Source organism: Budorcas taxicolor, chromosome 18 (assembly GCF_023091745.1).
Source record: "Budorcas taxicolor isolate Tak-1 chromosome 18, Takin1.1, whole genome shotgun sequence".
In the NCBI taxonomy this organism is placed as follows: domain Eukaryota; kingdom Metazoa; phylum Chordata; class Mammalia; order Artiodactyla; family Bovidae; genus Budorcas; species Budorcas taxicolor.
This window is the reverse complement of record NC_068927.1, coordinates 48,253,603-48,274,899: the sequence shown is the minus strand read 5'-3', so window position 1 is coordinate 48,274,899 and position 21,297 is coordinate 48,253,603. Positions and strand designations below refer to the sequence as shown.

The 21,297-nt window shown below is 39.1% G+C and overlaps 1 protein-coding gene across 1 annotated transcript in view; it reads right to left on the bottom strand.

Moving 5' to 3' along the window:
• Nucleotides 1-21,297, bottom strand: part of LOC128063939 (uncharacterized) — a 357,926-nt gene that overhangs the window by 324,239 nt on the left and 12,390 nt on the right. Inside the window, 2 exon segments of the mRNA XM_052656769.1 lie at nucleotides 10,900-11,360; nucleotides 11,466-11,598. Coding sequence (XP_052512729.1) covers nucleotides 10,900-11,360; nucleotides 11,466-11,598 — 594 coding nt within the window.

Below are 21,297 nucleotides of genomic sequence, written 5' to 3'. Positions count from 1 at the left end.
TACTGAACATCTAATAAGGTAGCTATCATCATCATCAGTATAACACTTGTGAACTTTTCCACTATTTTAAATAAAATCTCAGAAGTGTGCAATTTAGGAACTTCTCTTGTGGTCCAGTTGTTAAGAGTCCACCTGCCAATGCAGGGGACATGGGTTTGATGACTGGAGCAACTAAGCCCACAAGCCACAACTACTGAGCCCCCATGTTGCTACTGCTGAAGCCCAAGTGCCTAAAGTCCATGCTCCGCAGCAGGAGAAGCCACTGCACTAAAAGGCCTACTCATTGCAATGAACAGTGTCACCCACCCACTGCAACTAGAGAAAGCCCCAGTGCAGCAACAAAGACCCAGCACAGCCAAAAGAATAAAAAACAGTGCAATTTAAAAATAGACTTTTAATTTCAAACCTAATCTAACAGTATAAAAGAAAGCTCAAATACAAATGACACCCATGAGTGCATTAGCTTAAACTGGTTTTAAATGAAAAAAATGCATACTTTATAAATCAGTAAAATAAGGGAAAACATAAAGAACAGGTGACAGGATGAAAGACAAACAACACTGGAAAGTGTAGGATGAAGGGATAAAAAATGAATAGGAGTATTATTAAACGATGTGTGGTTAAATAAGATCTTTATTTCTACATCTTCTTGAAGCTCCATTAAAATGACAATAAGGGGATGAAAGGCATTACTCATAAAAACTGAAAGGCTGAAGAAACAACAATGGATGAAAGTATTAGGAAATTTTGAAAGGAAAGCGAATAAAGGACTAAATTAACCACAAAACTTAAATAAAATGCTAGTAGATGAGGATACCACTTAGATGCAAGGTAATTTGTGACACAGCTGTTGACAAAAAGGCTCTATAACTTTATGGACAGATTGGGTAAGAATTGAAAGTGGCTTATAAAATTATTATATAAGGAGAAGTTGATGCACCCAACTCTCCTAACTGGAAGAAATAGGAATTTATTATCCAGAAAAGTGTAACTGAGAAGCTCCAAATTTAGTTTTGACAAAGTAGATGAGAGCGCCATACTGAAAGAGGGTGATAGGTAAAAGTTTATATATAGTATAAAATCCCAACTTCTTTCTACTGCTAGACTACAGGAATGCTGGTAGTTGCCAGGTGTCAGATATGGAAGGGTTCTTGTCTGAAAAAATGAGAAAATCATGAGAACCCCGATAGATCCTGACATTTGGAGTCATAGAAAAGAAAGACTTATATATCCAACTGAATGCATACAGTGAAGCTCACCATTTTAACAGACCTACTCATGGACACTGATTATAATCATCACAGAAAATATGAAAAATGAATGCAGGAAATTTTCTGAGCCCCATCTTCTTATTAGCATGTTGACAATGATTAAAATTAACTGCATTTAAAATAGGTAAAACAGCCATATGAAATGCAAGAATAAACACCAATAGACACAGTCAAATGAGTTTAAAGTGGCTATCTACATGAAGCAAGAATGGTGGGTAAGGAAGAATGGAGTAAGCATAGCTATAATCCTATTTGACGTCTAAAAGCTCCAATTTGTTATACCTACAGAGATTTCCTTGAAGACTTGGGCCTTTTAACTTGAATCAATCTATAAATAATTATATAATAACTATAGACAGTGCTTTTTTACCTACTTACAACTGAGTTTCACATGGGCTAAACAGCAAAGTACATATACATTTAATGGGAAAGGAAAAAAAAAGAAAATATGCCAGAAAATAGCCATCTTTGCTTCCAAATCTGATTTTGATTTCCATTTTGATTACTGATACTATTATTTCTGGATACTGAAACTGTCATTGCCATCAAATTTCAGTTTTCACTTATTTTTCTTCTTTCATTATGCCTGATATTCTGGCACCCAAGCTCTTTTTTGTCAAGGACTCTTTTCTTGGCCTAAGTCCTTTCTTTTCCACTCACTCTCTGGAAACCTTTGACAATATTCTGATTTATCCATCTCAAAATTTTATCCTCACTTTCATATAAATCATTTTAAGAACTGACTAATAATACACTGTCTCTCTTATCAATGCTGTAATTTCCATAATTAGAAAAAAATAACCTCAACACTCACTGCATACCATAAGCAAAAATTCACTCAAAATGAATCATAGACCATAGCATGAGCATTAAAACTATTAATAAGAAATATAAAAGAAAAAATGGTAGACTTCATCAAAACTAAAAACTAATTAATGCCCTTTAAAAAACAGTTAAGAAAACAAAAACAAAAGCCATAGACTGGGAGGAACTAATAAAGGGCCTCTCTCCAAAATATATAGAACCGCTGAAACTCAATAATAAAAATATAAAAACAATTTAGTTTCTAAAATGGGAGAAAAGACTAGAATAGACTTAAAACATGAATGGCTAGAGAATCCCATGGACAGAGGAGCCTGGCAGGCTGTACTCCATAGGGTCACACAGAGTCAGACATGACTGAAGCAACTCAGCATGCACCCTCGAATTTACAATGTAGTGAATCTATATTTCAATGTAGTGAAAAACACAAACCTAAGAGAGTATACGTTAATACATAAGATCCAAGTTAACTTTGTATCTGAGATGGGAGATACAAGGATTAGAGAGATTGGGCTAGAAGTAAGAGATAGTTCAATAAAAATGAAGTTCAAGATTGAATGGTGGATAAGATTTTGATAAATGGATCACTGCACAATCAAAGGCAAACATGCCAAGAATTTCATACACACAACAGGGGTGATAAGAAGGATACAACTGTTACTATTTAAAGCTGGAATAATAATCACAACTTAATGAAGGGAAGAGGGAGACTGAAAATATATACATTGTAAAGTATATAAAATATACATCACTCCTGGTGATAGTAAATAGATATTGTCTAAAATCAAGGATGAAGACTAAGAAAATTATGAATATAAAGGCAAACACAAGAAAGCAATAAACTTCTCAAATGTTCAGGAAGATATATGTTCACAACAAATAAAGATCCTACAGCAAAAGATAAAAGATGAGGCAGAATTTAAAACAGTAGGGAATTACCTAGCAGTCCAGTGGTTAGGACTCTGTGCTTTCACTACTGAGGGCATGGGTTCAATTCCTTGTCAGGGAACCAAGATCCCACAAGCCATGACGTGTGGCAAAAAAAACAAAAAAGAATTTAAAACAGTACAGAAAATTAAATCAGAATCAATACCAATCATACTGTTCCTGTCAACAAATGCAAATAAAATAATAATAACTATTAAAAGAACTATGATAGGCTCATATAGAAAATTCTCAGGCCTCAAGCCAGACCTCCTGAATCTAAAAAAGCTGTGGGTAGGGCCCAGCAGGAGAAAGCAATGGCACACCACTCCAGTACTCCTGCCTGGAAAATCCCATGGACAGAGGAGCCTGGAAGGCTACAGTCCATGGGGTCGCTGAGGTCGGGCACGACTGAGCGACTTCCCTTTCACTTTTTACTTTCATGCATTGGAGAAGGAAATGGTAAGCCACTCCAGTGTTCTTGCCTGGAGAACCCAGGGATGGGGTAGCCTGGTGGGCTGCCGTCTATGGGGTCACACAGAGTCAGACACAACTGAAGTGACTTAGCAGCAGCAGCAGCAGGGCCCAGCAGTCTGTATTTAACAAGCCCTTCAGGTGATTTTTTTTTTTTTTTTTAAGATTTATTATATACTTATTTATTTTATTCTTTGGCTGAGCTGAGTTTTTATTGCTTTGTCCAGGCTTTGTCTGGTTGGGGTGAGTGGGGGCTACTCTCTAGTTGCAGTGCGTGAGCTTCTCATTGTGGTGGTTTCTCTTGTTGCAGAGCACAGGCTCTAGGCTTACAGGCTCAGTAGTTGTGGCTCACAAGCTTAGCTGCTCTGTGGCATGTGGGATCTTCCGGGAGCAGGGATCGAACCCATGTCCCCTGCATTGGCAGGCAGATTCTTAACCACTGGACCACCAGAGAAGCCTTCTCCAGGTGATTTTGATGCATGCTAAAGTTTAACAACTGATATACCTGCTGCTGCTGCTAAGTCGCTTCAGTCGTGTCCGACTCTGTGCCACCCCATAGATGGCAGCCTACCAGGCTCCTCCCATGGGATTTTCCAGGCAAGAGTACTGGAGTGGGTTGCCATTGCCTTCTCCAACTGATATAGCAAATCCCCCCCAAACTGTATATAAGATATATACAGTTTATCTGTATATAAGATATATACAGTTTATCTGTATATAAGATATATACAGTTTATCTGTATATAAGATATATACAGTTTATCTGTATATAAGATATATAGTTTATCTGTATATAAGATATATACAGTTTATCTGTATAAGATATATATATTCTAAAATAATATATCAGAAATGCTGAAAATAAAGACTAGAAATAAAATAAAGATAATCATGAATATATAAACTATAGAAATCCAAGATATAAAAACATCAGCAACTGAGAAGACTACCTCTCTCAACCTAGGAGATCAAATCCATGAAATATGAGAATATATATAAAATGGAAACATGAAATAAAAATATGTACTAATTTATAATATAGAATTAACTAGTTTATTCTGTATTTTGAAAATACTGAAACATCTTTTAAAATGCTCAGAGGACAGTCTCAAAATAAGTCCACATAGTAGGCCTATAAAGCTTCAAATATTCCACAAAGTAGAAAAGGACGGAAGAAATACCCTAAAAATAAAGTCATAAATTAAACAAATTAAAATTTTCCACTTGTAAATTTCAAAATCTACTGGCTTGAACAAACTATTTGGTCAAAGAGGAAATTAAAATATATTGCATAATATTCAGAATATTATTCAGAACACAATGTATATCAGAACTTAAAAAAAATGCTTGGACATTTTTAGCATAAATGGTTACATCATTTTAAAAAGAAATAATAATAAATATTAAAACTAAGGAATTACAATAAGGAAAAGTAAACAAAAGAAAAACAAAAATTAGAAAAGATAGGAAGAGAAATTGATTATTACAAACAAAAACTACAAGTAATAATAGATTCATGAGTAAGAATAAAAGCAAATTAAATAAAAAAATGATTATTTGAAAACAAGAATTATAGACTATTTTGTTCAATTCTATGCAAATAAACTTGTAAACCTAGCAAATATAACCTCTGAAAACTTAGACCAGAAAAGAAAATTTAAACAGAAAAACAAACATAGAAAAAAACAGAGTCAATCATTCTCTTATTTTATCATCCCAAAGTCCAAGGTATGTGTGGTTTAAGATGTGAATTTTACTAAACTTTTAACAAAGTACAATAATACTATTTATTTAAAATTTTCCAATTCTTAAATTCATTAAATTTGCAAAAGTATGATGTACAAGAGATTAGAACTAAGTTCTATATAACTAGTAAGTCAAAAGAAAATACAGAAATTACATTCTCCTGGTAATTAGAGCCCCCCTTGTATTTTTACAGGGATTATATCAACATCCTTCACAGATACTTAACCAGAACTGAATTTTTTATACTGTAAAATGACAGTCCTGAACTGAACTAGGCAACATTATCTGAATACCAGGCAAACTGGTCCTTTCAACAGCATTTATCTTGTGCTTTAAAAAGTGTTTTAAAATATAAATCAAAATGCTCTAATGCCAAGTGTACTAACTTTGTGCTACAATGCCTAAGCTGAGTAGTTGCAACAGAGATCCTATGGATTACAAAGCCTAAAAAACTGTCTATCTGGCCCTTTACAAAAAAATTTATTGATGCTCTTCTACCCTAGAGTGGTGATTCCTCTCTCCTCTACCAGGCTGGAACCAGGATACATTGTTAATCCAGTTTTAACCACAACTAAATGATAAAGAGACAACCTGGAAGAAGTCTGGATCTTAAAGTACCACAAAGACCAAAGGTACCATGCAGATTTTGACTACTCATCACATAAAGAAATAAGCCAATAAATCAATTCTTACATTCCTTAAACCAGCACATTTGGATGTTTATTATAGTCACTTAGCTTTAAACTCCCAAATGTGCTGGTTTACCATTTAGCTTTGGTTTACCACTTAGTTTTACTATATAGGGGCTTCCCTGATAGCTCAGTTGGTAAAGAGTCTGCCTACAATGCAAGAGACCCTGGTTCGATTCCTGGGTCAGGAAGATCCACTGAGAAGGGATAGGCTACCCACTCCAGTATTCTTGAGCTTCCCTTATGGCTCAGCTGGTAAAGAATCTGCCTGCCATGTAGGAAACCTGGGTTCGATCCCTGGGTTGGGAAGATCCCCTGGAGAAGGGAAAGGCTACTCAGTCCAGTATTCTGGCTTGGAGAATTCCATGGACTGTATAAGTCCATGGGATCACAAAAAGTTGGACATGACTGAGTGACTTTCACTTAGCTTTACCATGATTAACACTTTTTAGTCCTGTTTCATTGCCTTACATATCATGTATCTGCAGATACCAATTCAATTCAGGCATTGAAAGTATTTTCAGATCGTAAGAAAATGAATGGACAAGAAAATGACTTTTTACAAAAACACATAGTAGGGTAGAGTTTGCCAACTTCTGCTTTTAACAGGTCACCATTTAAAAAGAATACACTGGGTTTCCCTGGTGGCTCAATGACAAAGAATCCGCCTGCCGATGCAGAAGACACAGGTTCAGTCCCTGGTCCAGGAAGATTCCACATGCCGCAGAGCAACTAATCCCATGTGCCACAGCTACTGAGCCCACATGTCCCAACTATTGAAGCCCATGTGCCTAGAACCTGTGCTCCACAACAAGGGAAGCTACTGCAATGAGCTCACAAAACAACGAAGAGTAGCTCCCGCTCACCGTAACTAGAGAAAAGCCCAATAGCAATGAAGACCCAGTACAACCAAAAAAAAAAAAAAATTACACTGCATTTGCCTGACATTTGAACATTTTGTTATATGTTAACACTCTTCTCTACACAGCAACCACAGTAATCTTGTCACAGGCAAATCATGTCATGCTCTCTCTGATAAGTCTCCCTGTATAATCATAAAAATATTTAGAATCATACAATGTTTATTGTGGCTACTTCTGAGGAGCAGAAATAGAAAACTAAGAGCCAGGAATAGGAGATATACCTATTGTTTTAATGTCTATCATGTATATGTATTAGATTTTAAAAATAACAGTACAATACAGCACCAATTTCCAGGCCTGCATTATTGTTAAAAAGCAGAAGGTGGATGATATCTGGAGATACACTATGTATAGTATACAGTATAGATATACTCTATAGTATAGTATACAGATATAGTATATAGATATACTTGTATATCTGTGTATATAGTACATAGATATACTTATATACTTGTATATCTGTATACTATAGATTTACAAAATATACTATGATATCTGGAAGACAATAAAAAACAAGGATAAAAGGGTAAAATTCAACTTTGAGGTATATTACAATAGACAGAGGGAGAAATATGATAGTAAAATTTTAAGAAAATAATCTGCATTTGTAGATTTGAAAGATTACAGATCTCTAATCTTTGGCAAGAAAGACCGAATGCTGAAGGAAAGGAGTGTAGACATATAGGGAGAAGTGAAAAATGGAGAATGTTGGTGAGAGGAAGAAGCATGAAATTTAGACTGTAGAAGTCATAAAATGGAGGCTGCAAATAAGGTAGAGAGGCTGGCATCCAGAATCAAGGTTAGAGAGAGAACTAGTCCTCCAGAATCTGAGAAAAGAAGAGCATCGAACCAGGAAGAGAATTTAGAAATGGTACCTATGTATCTTAAGGATGCCTAGCAATTTTCACTCCAAAAGACAAGAGCTGATAAGAAAATTTCAAAACATTTCACATGTTGCAAACTCACTGAGCAACTGTAATGAGCCTTTATTCCATTCATACCTGCTGGGTTCTCTCTTACCCGGAGAATACCTCCTTTACATGTCTTCCTCTATCATCTATATGCTCTTGGTTTGAACTGGTTACTTTAAAATTTGAAATACTGACATAGGACTTGGATGAAGGTTAAAGCAGCATCTCAGAATTCAGGTTGAGCCCTTAGGACCCTCAGTGGAGTTGAAGGATAAGGAAAGTAAAGCTCCTGGGGATGCACAAAGAAGCTGACTTGTGAAAAAGAACAAAGGAATGATGACCCTTTGGCTTAGAAGCCAGAGCACACACATACACATACAGGTAAGTGAAGTGAAGTCGCTCAGTCATGTCCGACTCTTTGCGACCCTGTGGACTGTAGCCCATCAAGCTCCTCCGTCCATGGGATTCTCTAGGCAAGAGTACTGGAGTGGGTTGCCATTTCCTTCTCCAGGGGACCTTCCCGACCCAGGGATCGAAGCCAGGTCTCCCGCATTGCAGGCAGACACTTTAACCTCTGAGCTGCCAGGGATGCCCCTACACATACATGTGAGCACATGGAAAAAGAGTATTTGTAATTTGCATCTCAGGTCAAACTCATTTTGTCATTTAAAGGCTCCACACATTTCAAAAAAATGGCAAACAAGGTATCTTATTTTCAGAATTTAGGTTATACAGAGAAACTATTAGTGAGTTGCTAGAGTTCTCTAGAATCACAACCTGCATGAGTACCTTTGAGCAGGTGTCACTTACAAGTGACACCTTGTTCCTGGTTGAACAGTCACAGTTTTGAGTATCATTTTCCTCCATAACAACACATTTCTCATAAATATGAAGTCACCAACCTTGAGTGATATGGATAAAATGTAAAGGAAGTGACTCTGAAATTATTCATGGCTCAGAGTTCTTAAAATGTTTAGAAGCCTAATATTTTATCCAGGTTATATTACTCTAAGAGAAATTAAGTGTCCTATAATTAAATGGTCTTTCAATTCATTGGTTCAGCAAACATATATCTCATTTATTATGTGTATTGAAAAGACCATAGTCTTCAATTTGTAAAGGGGTGTGACAGATAAAAGGGTCAAACTTGCTTAGAAGCTCTTCCCTTACTCCAACATAAGCCAGCCAGATGCTTAGTCTGGCTGGATAGTGCCATGAATTGATGAAAACAGGTAACACACATGGCAGAAAGGATGGAGGCAACACACAGGAGGGAAGAGGTAAGTATGACATTCTGGACATGAAGAGATTAAAGTTCCTATGCAACCTCCAGATGGAATTATCCATTAGACAGTTGGATATATGCCTGAGCAGCTCAGGAGACAAGCCGCAGATAGGAATGGTCATTCATTAGTCGTGTGTCACAGCTGAAGCCATAGTGGAATTTGGTTGCTCCTAAGAGTTCTTAGAAGTGAAAAAGATCAAAGTCGGAAACTCAGGAACACTAATATTTGAGGGACAAACAAACATCACTCACTAATGGAGATTTTTTCGGGGGAGAGGGGACCTTGTTCCTTGGTTTTCACTGGAATTGTAAAAATGAGAGAAGTATTATGGAAGCCAAGGAAACATTCAAGAATGAGTCAGTGATAAACACCTGAAAAGGAATGGAGTGAACAGAGAAATCTAATTACTCCATCCCAGTTAAAAATGGAAATGTACAAAACAGGCAAGCAAAAATGTGACTTTTATTCCTGCCCTAGCTAGCAACCCACTCCAGTGTTCTTGCCTGGAGAATCCCAGAGACGGGGTAGCCTGGTGGACTACAGGGTCATACAGAGTAGGACACAATTGAAGCAACTTAGCAGCAGCAGTAGCAGCTGCTACATCCACTCACAACCATTTTTATTTTCTGTGTAAACTTTAAAAGTTTCTTCATACAACTACAAATATACACTCCTACCCTCACTTACTAAAAAAAAAAAAAAAAAGGTAGTATGTTATACCAAACATACACTTTACTTTCTTCATATAACAAAATACATCGCACTTTTTAAATCTATCTAACATATGGTATATATTTCCACTTGCTCAAGTCTTTTTTGGGGTCTTTCATTAACATTTAAAAACATCTTCATAAAGCTTTTATACTTTTACTGTTTATCCCCAAGTGTTTTATCTGATTTGTTGCTATTGTAAAGAGTCTTCTTTGTAACTATTACTGATTATTTTCTGTATGTATCAAAAATATTATTTCTATATATGAACTTTTGTACTGTGATACGTTCTCATTTTATTGAAAAATGTGTTGTGTGATTAAAATACTGGAAAATACTTTTATCTTTTTACAGATAAAAGAAAAATTTGTTTCACCATATTTACAAAGGTCATTTGGTTTGGGGAAAACCTGGTAAAATTAGGAGTCAGACTGCCATGCTCACTGACAAATCAGGGAGTCTTAAATTGCCTTTCTGATTTGTGCGTCCAAGACCGGACAACTTGCTTCCCAATTCTGCGCTATCAGCACCAGTGGAAACTACCTCTTAAAGTTGTTCCCTAGCCCAGGACTTCTCCAAGCAGCCTCACCGGAAGTCCTCCAAAGAATTAAGCAAAGTCAATACCTCTGGAGAGTCTAGACATCCAATAATAAGTTTCCCAGAAATCTTTCCTCTTTAAAAAAAAATGCTGATTTTGTTTTCTACTCCACAATGGGTCTGCTTTTATACAAAAATCACTTATCGCTCAACTGCTTAGCCTTTTCCCGTTCTCATCTTTTACAGAAACGAATGTTGCAGAGAAATGAACCCTTTTATCATTATTTTAGAAACTAGAAAAGTGAAGTTTAAATGGTACTATCCCAGTAAGTTCCCAACGCAACCCATTCTCACGAAGTTGGAACCACACAGGTGCAACTCTGCAACCCTCTCACTGTCCCTCACACCCTAGGTCACCCACCGACGAACCCGCCCCCGTTGCCTCCTGTACCCCTGCCCCCACCCACAGAAGCTTTGAACACTGCTGCACTCCACAGAAAGCGATTCCTCTCCTTCAGTTTCCCCAGCCCGGTCGTAGGCTCCGCGAAATCTCCCCTACAACCTACCCGACCGGACTCTAAGCCCAGAAACCTAGGTCCAGCAACCCAGATCTACGCTTCGCAGAACCAAAACCAAACTCACCAGCAGACAAAGACGACGATGGCGAGCCAGACAGCTTGCGCCTGCGCACTGCCGGCTGGTGAGCATTCCCAGAGGTCTCCTGGGCTCCACCGAGCCCGGGCTCAATACCGGGCGGAATCGGTCGATATTGGTCGGGCGTCCACTTTTCTGATTGTGGACTACATTTCCCAGAAGTTTCGGTGGTTCGAGTCAGCTTTCGCGCCTTCTCAACTCCACCCGAGCCTGTGGGACTATCTCCCTGATTCAGGGAGGAGTGTATATTGCCCGAGACTCCTGACTTAGGTAATACTCTACCTGTGCCAGCTACCTCTGGGAGAAGGCAGTGGTAATAAGCTCGGTTCAAGCTCACCCGTAGTTGGGGCTGACTCCAACTAGGAACCACGGTGCAAGCCAGCGCCAGAAAATTCCAGGGCACGGTCTGAGGCTAGGGCGTGGGGAGAAGCGGTGAGGAGGGGAGTGATTGTGGGGATCTCTGGTAAGGATCCAGCCCGAGGCCATATTGTCCCTCGTGACTGCAGTGCTGAACTACCTTTCCCAGAGGTCGCCGCGTATTCAGGCCGGCGGCTCTGCGCGGAGCGGTACGGGAGCTGGGTGTTAGTCTCTGAGCTGTTCCTGACCACTGACGCCTTGCAAGGGAGATTGGAGGTGAAACATCGAGAGGTCTGGGCGGGGATGAAGACGGAGTATTGTCTGTTCAGGCTGAACGGGCGAGGTTGGAGAGGGAAGTGTCGGTTATTATGTATGACAGTATGTCCTTGTGATGGGTGTGTTCTTATGACAGTGTGTGGTACCGTGTGTGTAGCTTTATGCGGGTGAGTCTGCGAGGTATGATTGTTAATGTGCGATCGTGTGTAATACTGTGTGCTAGTGTGGGTTATCCTGTGACTCTGTGCCCCTGTGGTGGGTGTGTGGATTGTTTCTGTGTGAATGTATATATTCCTGTTTGTGTGCATGCATAGGGAGCTTTGTTATTGTGCTTCTGTGACTGCGCCCTGGTGAGGATCGTGGCTGTGCAGCACTGTGTGCGGAAGGGAGGGGGAGTCTGTGACTGAGACTGTTACACCTTTGTGTCTTCTGATTGGTGAATCTGGAGAGACTGTGTAGGTGTGTCACATACAGTCATATATGAGACACAGGATAGTTCTGCCCTTTGCCAGTTAAGACCCTGACTCTTCTGTATGTATGGCATTGTAGTTGAGATGGAAGCCTGGGATCTCCTCTGAGAAGCCCTGATCAGGGAGGGGCAAGTGAGCTAGATATCCTTGTCATCTGGACCTCAGGAAAGGTTTGTTATTTCCTTGACTCATCTATGTCTGTTAACCAGGCTTAATGAGTCTGTCCCTTGTGGTTCATAGCCAGTGAACACACCAAGTACTTAAAAAAATAATAATTTTATTTATTGGCTGTGCTGCATCTTCTGTGTTGCTTGAGCTTTTCTCTAGTTGCAGGGAGCGGGGTTACTGTCTAGTTGCAGAGCAGTTTTCTCACTGCGGTGGCTTCTTTTATTGCAGAGCACCGGGCTCTAGGGCCCGCTGACTTCAGCAGTTACGACCGGAAAGTTCAGTGGTTAGTGCCAGGGCTCTAGGGCACAGGCTCCGCAGTTGTTGGGCACAGGCTTAGTTACTTGGAGATATGTGAGAATCTTCCCAGATCGGGGAGTGAACCCCTGTCTCCTGCATTGGCATGCGGATTCTTTTACCATTGAACCACCAGGGAAGTCCCACATAAAGTACTTTTGATTAAAGCAGAAGCATTTATTAGTTGTGACAGTAAGAAGACAGGGAGCCAGCCCTCAAAGCACTGTCTGTGGAAAGCTGAATGGGGAAGTTTTAAACCTGGAGCACAGGCATAGTACTAAAAGGGTAGGCATGGTAAAAAGACAAAAGCTGCTCTAGGTTGCAAAAAACTGCAAGCAAAGTGTTTTGGTTGTTTGTGTGCACTGTAACCTTTTTGAAACATCTAGTGTTTGGAACTTTCTGTAATTTAACAATTTCTGCAAAACAATCATACTTTGGTTTTCCCTACTGCTGCCTAGCTAATATATCCTTCAACAAGAGAGATCTCCAGGGAGGAGAATATAATGGTTATGATATCTACAAGTTATATAGAAGATGGCTTGGTATTTTCCCTTTATTTCTAAAATACTTTATTTTTTCTGGAGTTGGTTTTTTTCCTTTCTTGGCAGACTTATAACAGAGACCCATGAAGTAAACTAAAGCCTAGTATTTTTCTTTGCACTTCCTAATTTTTAAAATTAATATGTATGTTGAGTATTTTGGTTTTACATATGTATACATATGCAATCATGTAGATGCATATACATGTATATATACATGCATTGTAAATATTTTCATTTAAGTGATGTAACTTTCCACATAATTGAAAGTTATTTGAGAATATTTTTAATATTACACAGAGTTCTTTTGTCATGTGTGATTAATACAATAGTCATTGTCTCCTTTATTGCTATAAAAATTCTGATTTTTTTTGAGGGGGCACTGTGCCAAACAACAAATATAAAAAAAAAAACCCACTTTACATGTTTCAGATGTAAACAAATGCTGTTAGACTGAATTTCTTAGACAGTTCATTAAAGGGGGAATGTGGGGAAGGCTCAGGGACATGTATTCTTTTAGCCTTCTTCCTTTTCTCCTTCCTGCCTGGAAAGTGGATATAGTGCTGTACATGGAGCAGCCATTATATAACCATGCATCCACTAGGAAAGGAAGGGTAAGAGATTTAAAGTATTATACCGAATAAATGGTGGCTCAGAGGTTAAAGTGTCTGCCCGCAATGTGGGAGACCTGGGTTCGATCCCTGGGTCGGGAAGATCCCCTGGAGAAGGAAATGGCAACCCACTCCAGTATTCTTGCCTGGAGAATCCCATGGATGGAGGATCCTGATGGGCTACAGTCCAGGGGGTCGCAAAGAGTCGGACATGACTGAGCGACTTCACTATACCAAATAAAAGTAGAGGATTTTAAATAGTGTATATTGTATGAAAGTTATTTGGTAAACAAAACAAAGTTTACCTCTAGGTGCATGAAATAAATAGTAGCATTTCAATTCTTTTCATGGTGATGTTGACTGAAAAACGCACAATGTGATAGCCATGAGTTTGTTTTATTTGAGTACTTACTGAGCACTATAGCCTGGGAGACAGCCTCTCAGATAGCTCTGAGAAATTACTCTGAAGGTGTACATGGGATTAAAGACACATCTTGGTAGACGGTTATTGCCAGTCATGAAGAATAGATATCTTGGTTAATGATTTTAGTGCTTTCCTAAGTATGGGAAGATGCAAAAATCCAAGTTCATTAAAAAATTCTCCTGAAATAGTTCTAAATAAAGGCTCATTTTCACAGAGCACAGAATGACTGACCTGAATTTCTGTTCAGTTCAGTCGCTCAGTTGTGTCTGACTCTTGGCGACCCCATGGACCACAGCACACCAGGCCTCCTGGTCCATCACCAACTCCTGGAGTTTACCCAAACACATGTCCATCGAGTCAGTGATGCCATCCAATCATGTCATCCTCTGTTGTCCTCTTCTCCTCTTGCCTTCAATCTTTCCCAGCATCAGAGTCTTTTCCAACAAGTCAGCTCTTTGCATCAGGTGGCCAAAGTATTGGGGTTTCAGCTTCAACATCAGCCCTTCCAATGAACACTCAGGACTGATCTCCTTTAGAATGGACTAGTTGGCTCTCCTTGCAGTCCAAGAGACTCTCAAGAGTCTTCTCCAACACCACAGTTCAAAACCATAGCCTTGACTAGATGGACCTTCATTGGCAATGTAATGTTTCTGCTTTTTAATATGCTGTCTAGGTTGGTGATAACTTTCCTTCCAAGGAGTAAGCGTATTTTAATTTCATGGCTTCAGGCACCATCTGCAGTGATTTTGGAGCCCAAAAAAATAAAGTCTGTCACTGTTTCCACTATTTCCCCATCAATTTCCCATGAACTGATGGGACCAGATGCCACAATCTCAGTTTTCTGAATGTTCAGCTTTAAGCCAACTTTTTCACTCTCTTCTCACTTTCATCAAGAGGTTCTTTAGTTCTTCACTTGCTGCCATAAGGGTGGTGTCATCTGCATATCTGAGGTTATTGATATTTCTCTCAGCGTTTCTCATGATGTACTCTGCATATGAGATAAATAAGCAGGGTGACAATATACAGCCTTGACATACTCCTTTTCCTATTTGGAACCAGTCTGTTGTTCCATGTCCAGTTCTAACTGTTGCTTCCTGATCTGCATAGAGATTTCTCAAGAGGCAAGTCAGGTGGTCTGGTATTCCCATCTCTTTCAGAATTTTCCACACTTTATTGTGATCCACACAGTCAAAGGCTTTGGCATAGTCAATAAAGCAGAAATAGATGTTTTTCTGGAACTCGCTTGCTTTTTTGATGATCCAGCAGATATTGGCAATTTGATCTCTAGTTCCCCTGCCTTTTCTAAAACCGGCTTGAACATCTGGAAGTTCTCGGTTCACGTATTGCAGAAGCCTGGCTTGGAGAATTTTGAGCATTACTTTGCTAGCGTGTGAGATGAGTACAATTGTGCGGTAGTTTGCGCATTCTTTGGCATTGCCTTTCTTTGGAATTGGAATGAAAACTGACCTTTTCCAGTCCTGTGGCCACTGCTGAGTTTTCCAAATTTGCTGGCATACTGAGTGCAGCACTTTCACGGCATCATCTTTCAGGATTTGAAATAGCTCTACTGGAATTCCATCACCTCTACCAGCTTTGTTCCTAGTGATGCTTCCTAAGGCCCACTTGACTTCATATTCCAAGATGTCTGGCTGTAGGTGAGTGATTACACCACTGTGATTATCTGGGTCATGAAGATCTTTTTTGTACAGTTTTTCTGTGTATTCTTGCCACCTCTTCTTGATATCTTCTGCTTCTGTTAGGTGCGTACCATTTCTGTCCTTTATTGAGCCCATCTTTGCATGAAATGTTCCCTTGGTATCTAATTTTCTTGAAGAGATCCCTAGTCTTTCCCATTCTATTGTTTTCCTCTATTTCTTTGCACTGATCACTGAGGAAGGTTTTCTTATCTCTCCTTGCTATTCTTTGGAACTCTGCATTCAAATTGGTATATCTTTCCTTTTCTTCTTTGCTTTTCAGTTCTCTTCTTTTCACAGCTATTTGTAAGGGCTCCTCAGACAGCCGTTTTGCTTTTTTGCATTTCTTTTTCTTGGGGATGGTCTTGATCCCTGATTCCTGTACAATGTCATAAACCTCTGTCCATAGTTCATCAGGCACCCTGTCTATCAGATCTAGTCCCTTAAATCTATTTCTCACTTCCACCGTATAATCGTAAGGGATTTGACTTAGGTCATACCTGAATGGTTAGTGGTTTTCCCTACTTTCTTCAATTTAAGTGTAAATTTGGCAATAAGGACTTTATGATTAGGATGTTTTATTGTAGTCAACAACTATAGAGGCTAATGACTTGATTCTTGTAGAACTGGATGGTGATTTGCAATTCTCCCTTTTTGGTAATAAATTCAACCAATGTTTGGGAGACGTTTGTGACCAATTTGTCCCACAATGCTAGGAAGACTCATTCCTAGATCAGGTCGTTGTTCAGTTCAGTCGCTTAGTCGTGTCTGACATTTGCGACCCCATGGACTGCAGCACGCCAGGCTTCCCTGTCCATCACCAACTCCCAGAGCTTACTCAAACTCATGTCCATAGAGTCGGTGATGCCATCCAACTATCTCAACCTCTGTCATCCCCTTTTCCTCTCGCCTTCAATCTTTCCCCAAGGTGGAATTACTGGACTAGGCAATGTTAATGACAGTCATGAAACTACTGTACCCTCATCTGTTGTACTAGTCAGTTATCGTCTAGGAATTGATTCCCTCTTGCTGCTTCTTCCCATATCTAGAGTTATACTACTACAATCATTTTGATCATATATATATATAAAACCTATCAGGCTCCTCCGTCCATGGGATTCTCCAGGCAAAAATAATGGAGTGGGTTGCCATTTCCTTCTCCAATATATAAAACTATATTTTGTTAATTGTTCAAGTTGCATAGTCATCATCTTTATTGGAGGCTCAGTCAGACATTTGGTAATGCAAAAACGATAATTTTGTAAAATAGGCAGAGTATAAGTAGAACAACCAGTAGCATAAGGTCATAACTAAGAATTTAAACCAAGAACTTCCATTCAGCATGGCCCAGTATATTCTTAGTCATCTGACCCAGTCTATTCCTTACCAGTTGCTGTCTTTAAAGGTAATGATATATTGTTCATAAGGCACTCAGCCTAATTTCCTAGTGTTATTAAGCTGATTATCTTTAGTACGATTTAATTGTTCCCAACAAACATATTGTTCTGTTAAACTTAAATGACCATAGCCTGTTAGCTATATAAAGCCATCCCGTAACAGGAGGGTCCCTCCTAATAATTGGGAATTTATATTCTTTCACTGAAATTTAGCTCGTGGCTCTGAGCTTGAGTAACTTTGAAAGAAAATTCATATTTATGGCTAGGATCAGAGCAAGTATGATTGACTGGCCAACTGAGGGGGTCCCATCTAGTAATATCAATAGTGGCCCAAACAAAACTATAACTTCTTTCTTCTACAATAAATGTCCTGAGGGCTATCAACTCATTGCCTTGGAGAGGAGAAATCCACTAAGGTAACTTAGAAGTTCTGGACATAGGTGATTGACTATAAGCCCAACAGATGGATTAATTTTTAAATTCTGCATAGGATTTTGCCTGTGATAGAAAACATTTGATTCATATGCAAAAGTCCAGTATGTCAAGAGAACACTATAAATAATCATATAGGTTAGGTTCTGGATCTTGGGATAGCTTTTTATTTCTGATGTCTTCTTGTCCTGGTGTGAGTGTCATTTCCTTTCTGAGCACTGTTTTAAAGTGAGTTTGAGTTCAGTAGTCTGCTATATAGATTAGTATAGTGCAGGGGCCCATTTTAAGTGGGAAATATTCCAAGAGTCAGTTCCTTCATTTTTGCTGCACATCAAGTAGTTTGAGTTTTTTTTTTTTTAATTATATATTTTAAAATTTTATTTTTGACTGCACTGGGTCTTACCTGCTTTACATGGGCTTTCTCTAACTGTGGCAAGTGGGGGGCTACTCTCTAGTTACGGTGCATGAGCTTCTCATTGCAATGCATGTGGCTTCTCTTGTTGCAGAGTGCGGGCTTCATTTAGTAGTTAGGGCTCATGGGCTCTAGAGTCCTAGATATCATTTTGAGATACTGATTTTGTTTCCTTCAAGCATTACTCAGAAATGAAATTACTCAATTCTCTGATAATTGTATTTTTAAACTTTTGAGAAACTTCTGTTTTCCTTAGTGGTTGTGCCAATTCACATCCTTACCAACAGTGCACAAGGGTTCCCTTTTCTCCACCTCTTCACCAACACTTGTTATTTCTTGTCGTTTTCATAATAGCTCTTTTAACAGATGTAAGATAGTATCTCATTCTGGTTTTGAGTTGTATTCCCCTGATGATTAGTGAGGTTGAACATCTTTTCATGTACTTGTGGGTCATTTGTTAGAATTCTTTGGAAAATGTCCATTAAGATCATCTACACATTTTTTATTTGGATTATTATTTTGCTATTGAGTTGTATGAACTTTATTATTTTCCATTTAACCCCCATATGATAGGTAATCTGCAAATATGTTCTTCTATTCCATAGGTTGCCTTTTCATTTTGTTGTTTCCAATGCTGTACAGAAACTTTTTAGTTTGAGGTAGTCCCACTTGTTTATTTTTACTTTTGTTGTCAAATCCAAAAAATCATTGCTAAGACTGAAGTTTGAAGGCTTACCCCCTTTTCATTAAGGAATTTTGTGATTTCAGGTCTTATGTTCAATTCCTTGATCCATTTGAGTTGATTTTGTGTACAATGTAAGACAGTGGCTCAGTTTCATTCATTTACATGTGGTGTCCAATTTTCTGAGCCCCATTTATGGAAGAGAATATCCTTGTGTCCAGTTTTCCCAGCACCACTTAGGGAAGAGCATATCCTTTTCCCATTGTATATTCCTGTTTTCGTTCTCATTAATTATAACAATGTGTGGGTTTGTTTCTGGGCTCTCTATTCTGTTCCATTGATTTACATGTCAGTTTTTATGCCAACACCATACTGTTTTGATTCCTAAGGTTTTGTAATACAGTTTAAAATCAGGATTATTTTATATTTCTGTGAAAAATTACATTGAAATTTTATATAGTTGTGTTGAATCTGAAAAACCTTTGTGGGTAATATGGATATTGAAAAATATTAATTTTTACAACCCATAAGCACAGAATATTTTTCCATTTATTTATGTCTCCTTCAGTTTGTCAAAGTCATAGTTTTCAGTGTACAGGTCTTTAACCTCCTTGGTGAAATTTGTTCCTAGGTATTTAATTTTTAAAAAATACTGTTTTATTGATCTATAGTGTTCTTGCTTGGAGAATCCCAGGGACGGGGGAGCCTGGTGGCCTGTTGTCTCTGGGGTTGCACAGAGTCGGATACGACTGAAGCGACTTAGCAGCAGCAGTGATTTACAATATTGTATTAGTTATAGGTATATTGTATAGAGATACTAAATTTTTAAAAATTATATTCCATTTAAAGTTACTATAAAATATTGGTTATATTCCCTGTGCTGCACAATATATCCTTCAGTCAGTTCAGTTCAGTCGCTCAGTCATGTCCGACTCTTTGCAACCCCACGAATCGCAGCACGCCAGGCCTCCCTGTCCATCACCAACTCCTGGAGTTCACTCAGACTCATGTCCATTGAGTCAGTGATGCCATCCAGCCATCTCATCCTCTGTCGTCCCCTTCTCCTCCTGCCCCCAATCCCTCCCAGCATCAGAGTCTTTTCCAATGAGTCAGCTCTTCGCATGAGGTGGCCAAAGTACTGGAGTTTCAGCTTTAGCATCATTCCTTCCAATGAACACCCAGGACTGATCTCCTTCAGAATGGTCTAGTTGGATCTCCTTGCAGTCCAAGGGACTCTCAAGAGTCTTCTCCAACACCACACTTCAAAAGCATCAATTCTTCGGCGCTCAGCCTCCTCCACAGTCCAACTCTCACATCCATACATGACCACAGGAAAAACCATAGCCTTGACTAGACGGACCTTAGTCAGCAAAGTAATGTCTTTGCTTTTGAATATACTATCTAGGTTGGTCATAACTTTCCTTCCAAAGAGTAAGCGTCTTTTAATTTCATGGCTGCAGTCACCATCTGCAGTGATTTTGGAGCCCCCCAAAATAAAGTCTGACTCTGTTTCCACTGTTTCCCCATCTATTTCCCATGAAGTGATGGGACCGGATGCCATGATCTTCGTTTTCTGAATGTTGAGCTTTAGGCCAACTTTTTCACTCTCCTCTTTCACTTTACTCAAGAGGCTTTTAGCTCCTCTTCACTTTCTGCCATAAGGATTGTGTCATCTGCATATCTGAGGTTATTGATATTTCTCCTGGCAATCTTGATTCCAGCTTGTGTTTCTTCCAGTCCAGCGTTTCTCATGATGTACTCTGCATAGAAGTTAAATAAGCAGGGTGATAATATACAGCCTTGACGTACTCCTTTCCTATTTGGAACCAGTCTGTTGTTCCATGTCCAGTTCTAACTGCTGCTTCCTGACCTGCATACAGATTTCTCAAGAGGCAGGTCAGGTGGTGTGGTATTCCCATCTCTTTCAGAATTTTCCACAGTTTATTGTGATCCACACAGTCAAAGGCTTTGGCATAGTCAATAAAACAGAAATGGATGTTTTTCTGGAACTCTCTTGCTTTTTCCATGATCCAGCGGATATTGGCAATTTGATCTCTGGTTCCTCTGCCTTTTCTAAAACCAGCTTGAACATCAGGGAGTTCACAGTTCACGTATTGCTGAAGCCTGGCTTGGAGAATTTTGAGCATTACTTTTCTAGCATGTGAGATGAGTACAATTGTGCGGTAGTTTGAGCATTCTTTGGCATTGCCTTTCTTTGGAATTGGAATGAAAACTGACCTTTTCCAGTCCTGTGGCCACTGCTGAGTTTTCCAAATTTGCTTGCATATTGAGTGCAGCACTTTCACAACAGCATCTTTCAGGATTTGAAACAGCTCAACTGGAATTCCATCACCTCCACTAGCTTTGTTCATAGCGATGCTTTCCAAGGCCCACTTGACTTCACATTCCAGGATGTCTGGCTCTAGATGAGTGATCACACCATCATGATTATCTGGGTCGTGAAGATCTTTTTTGTACAGTTCTTCTGTGTATTCTTGCCAGCTCTTCTTAGTATCTTCTGCTTCTGTTAGGTCCAGACCATTTCTGTCCTTTATCGAGCCCATCTTTGCATGAAATGTTCCCTTGGTATCTC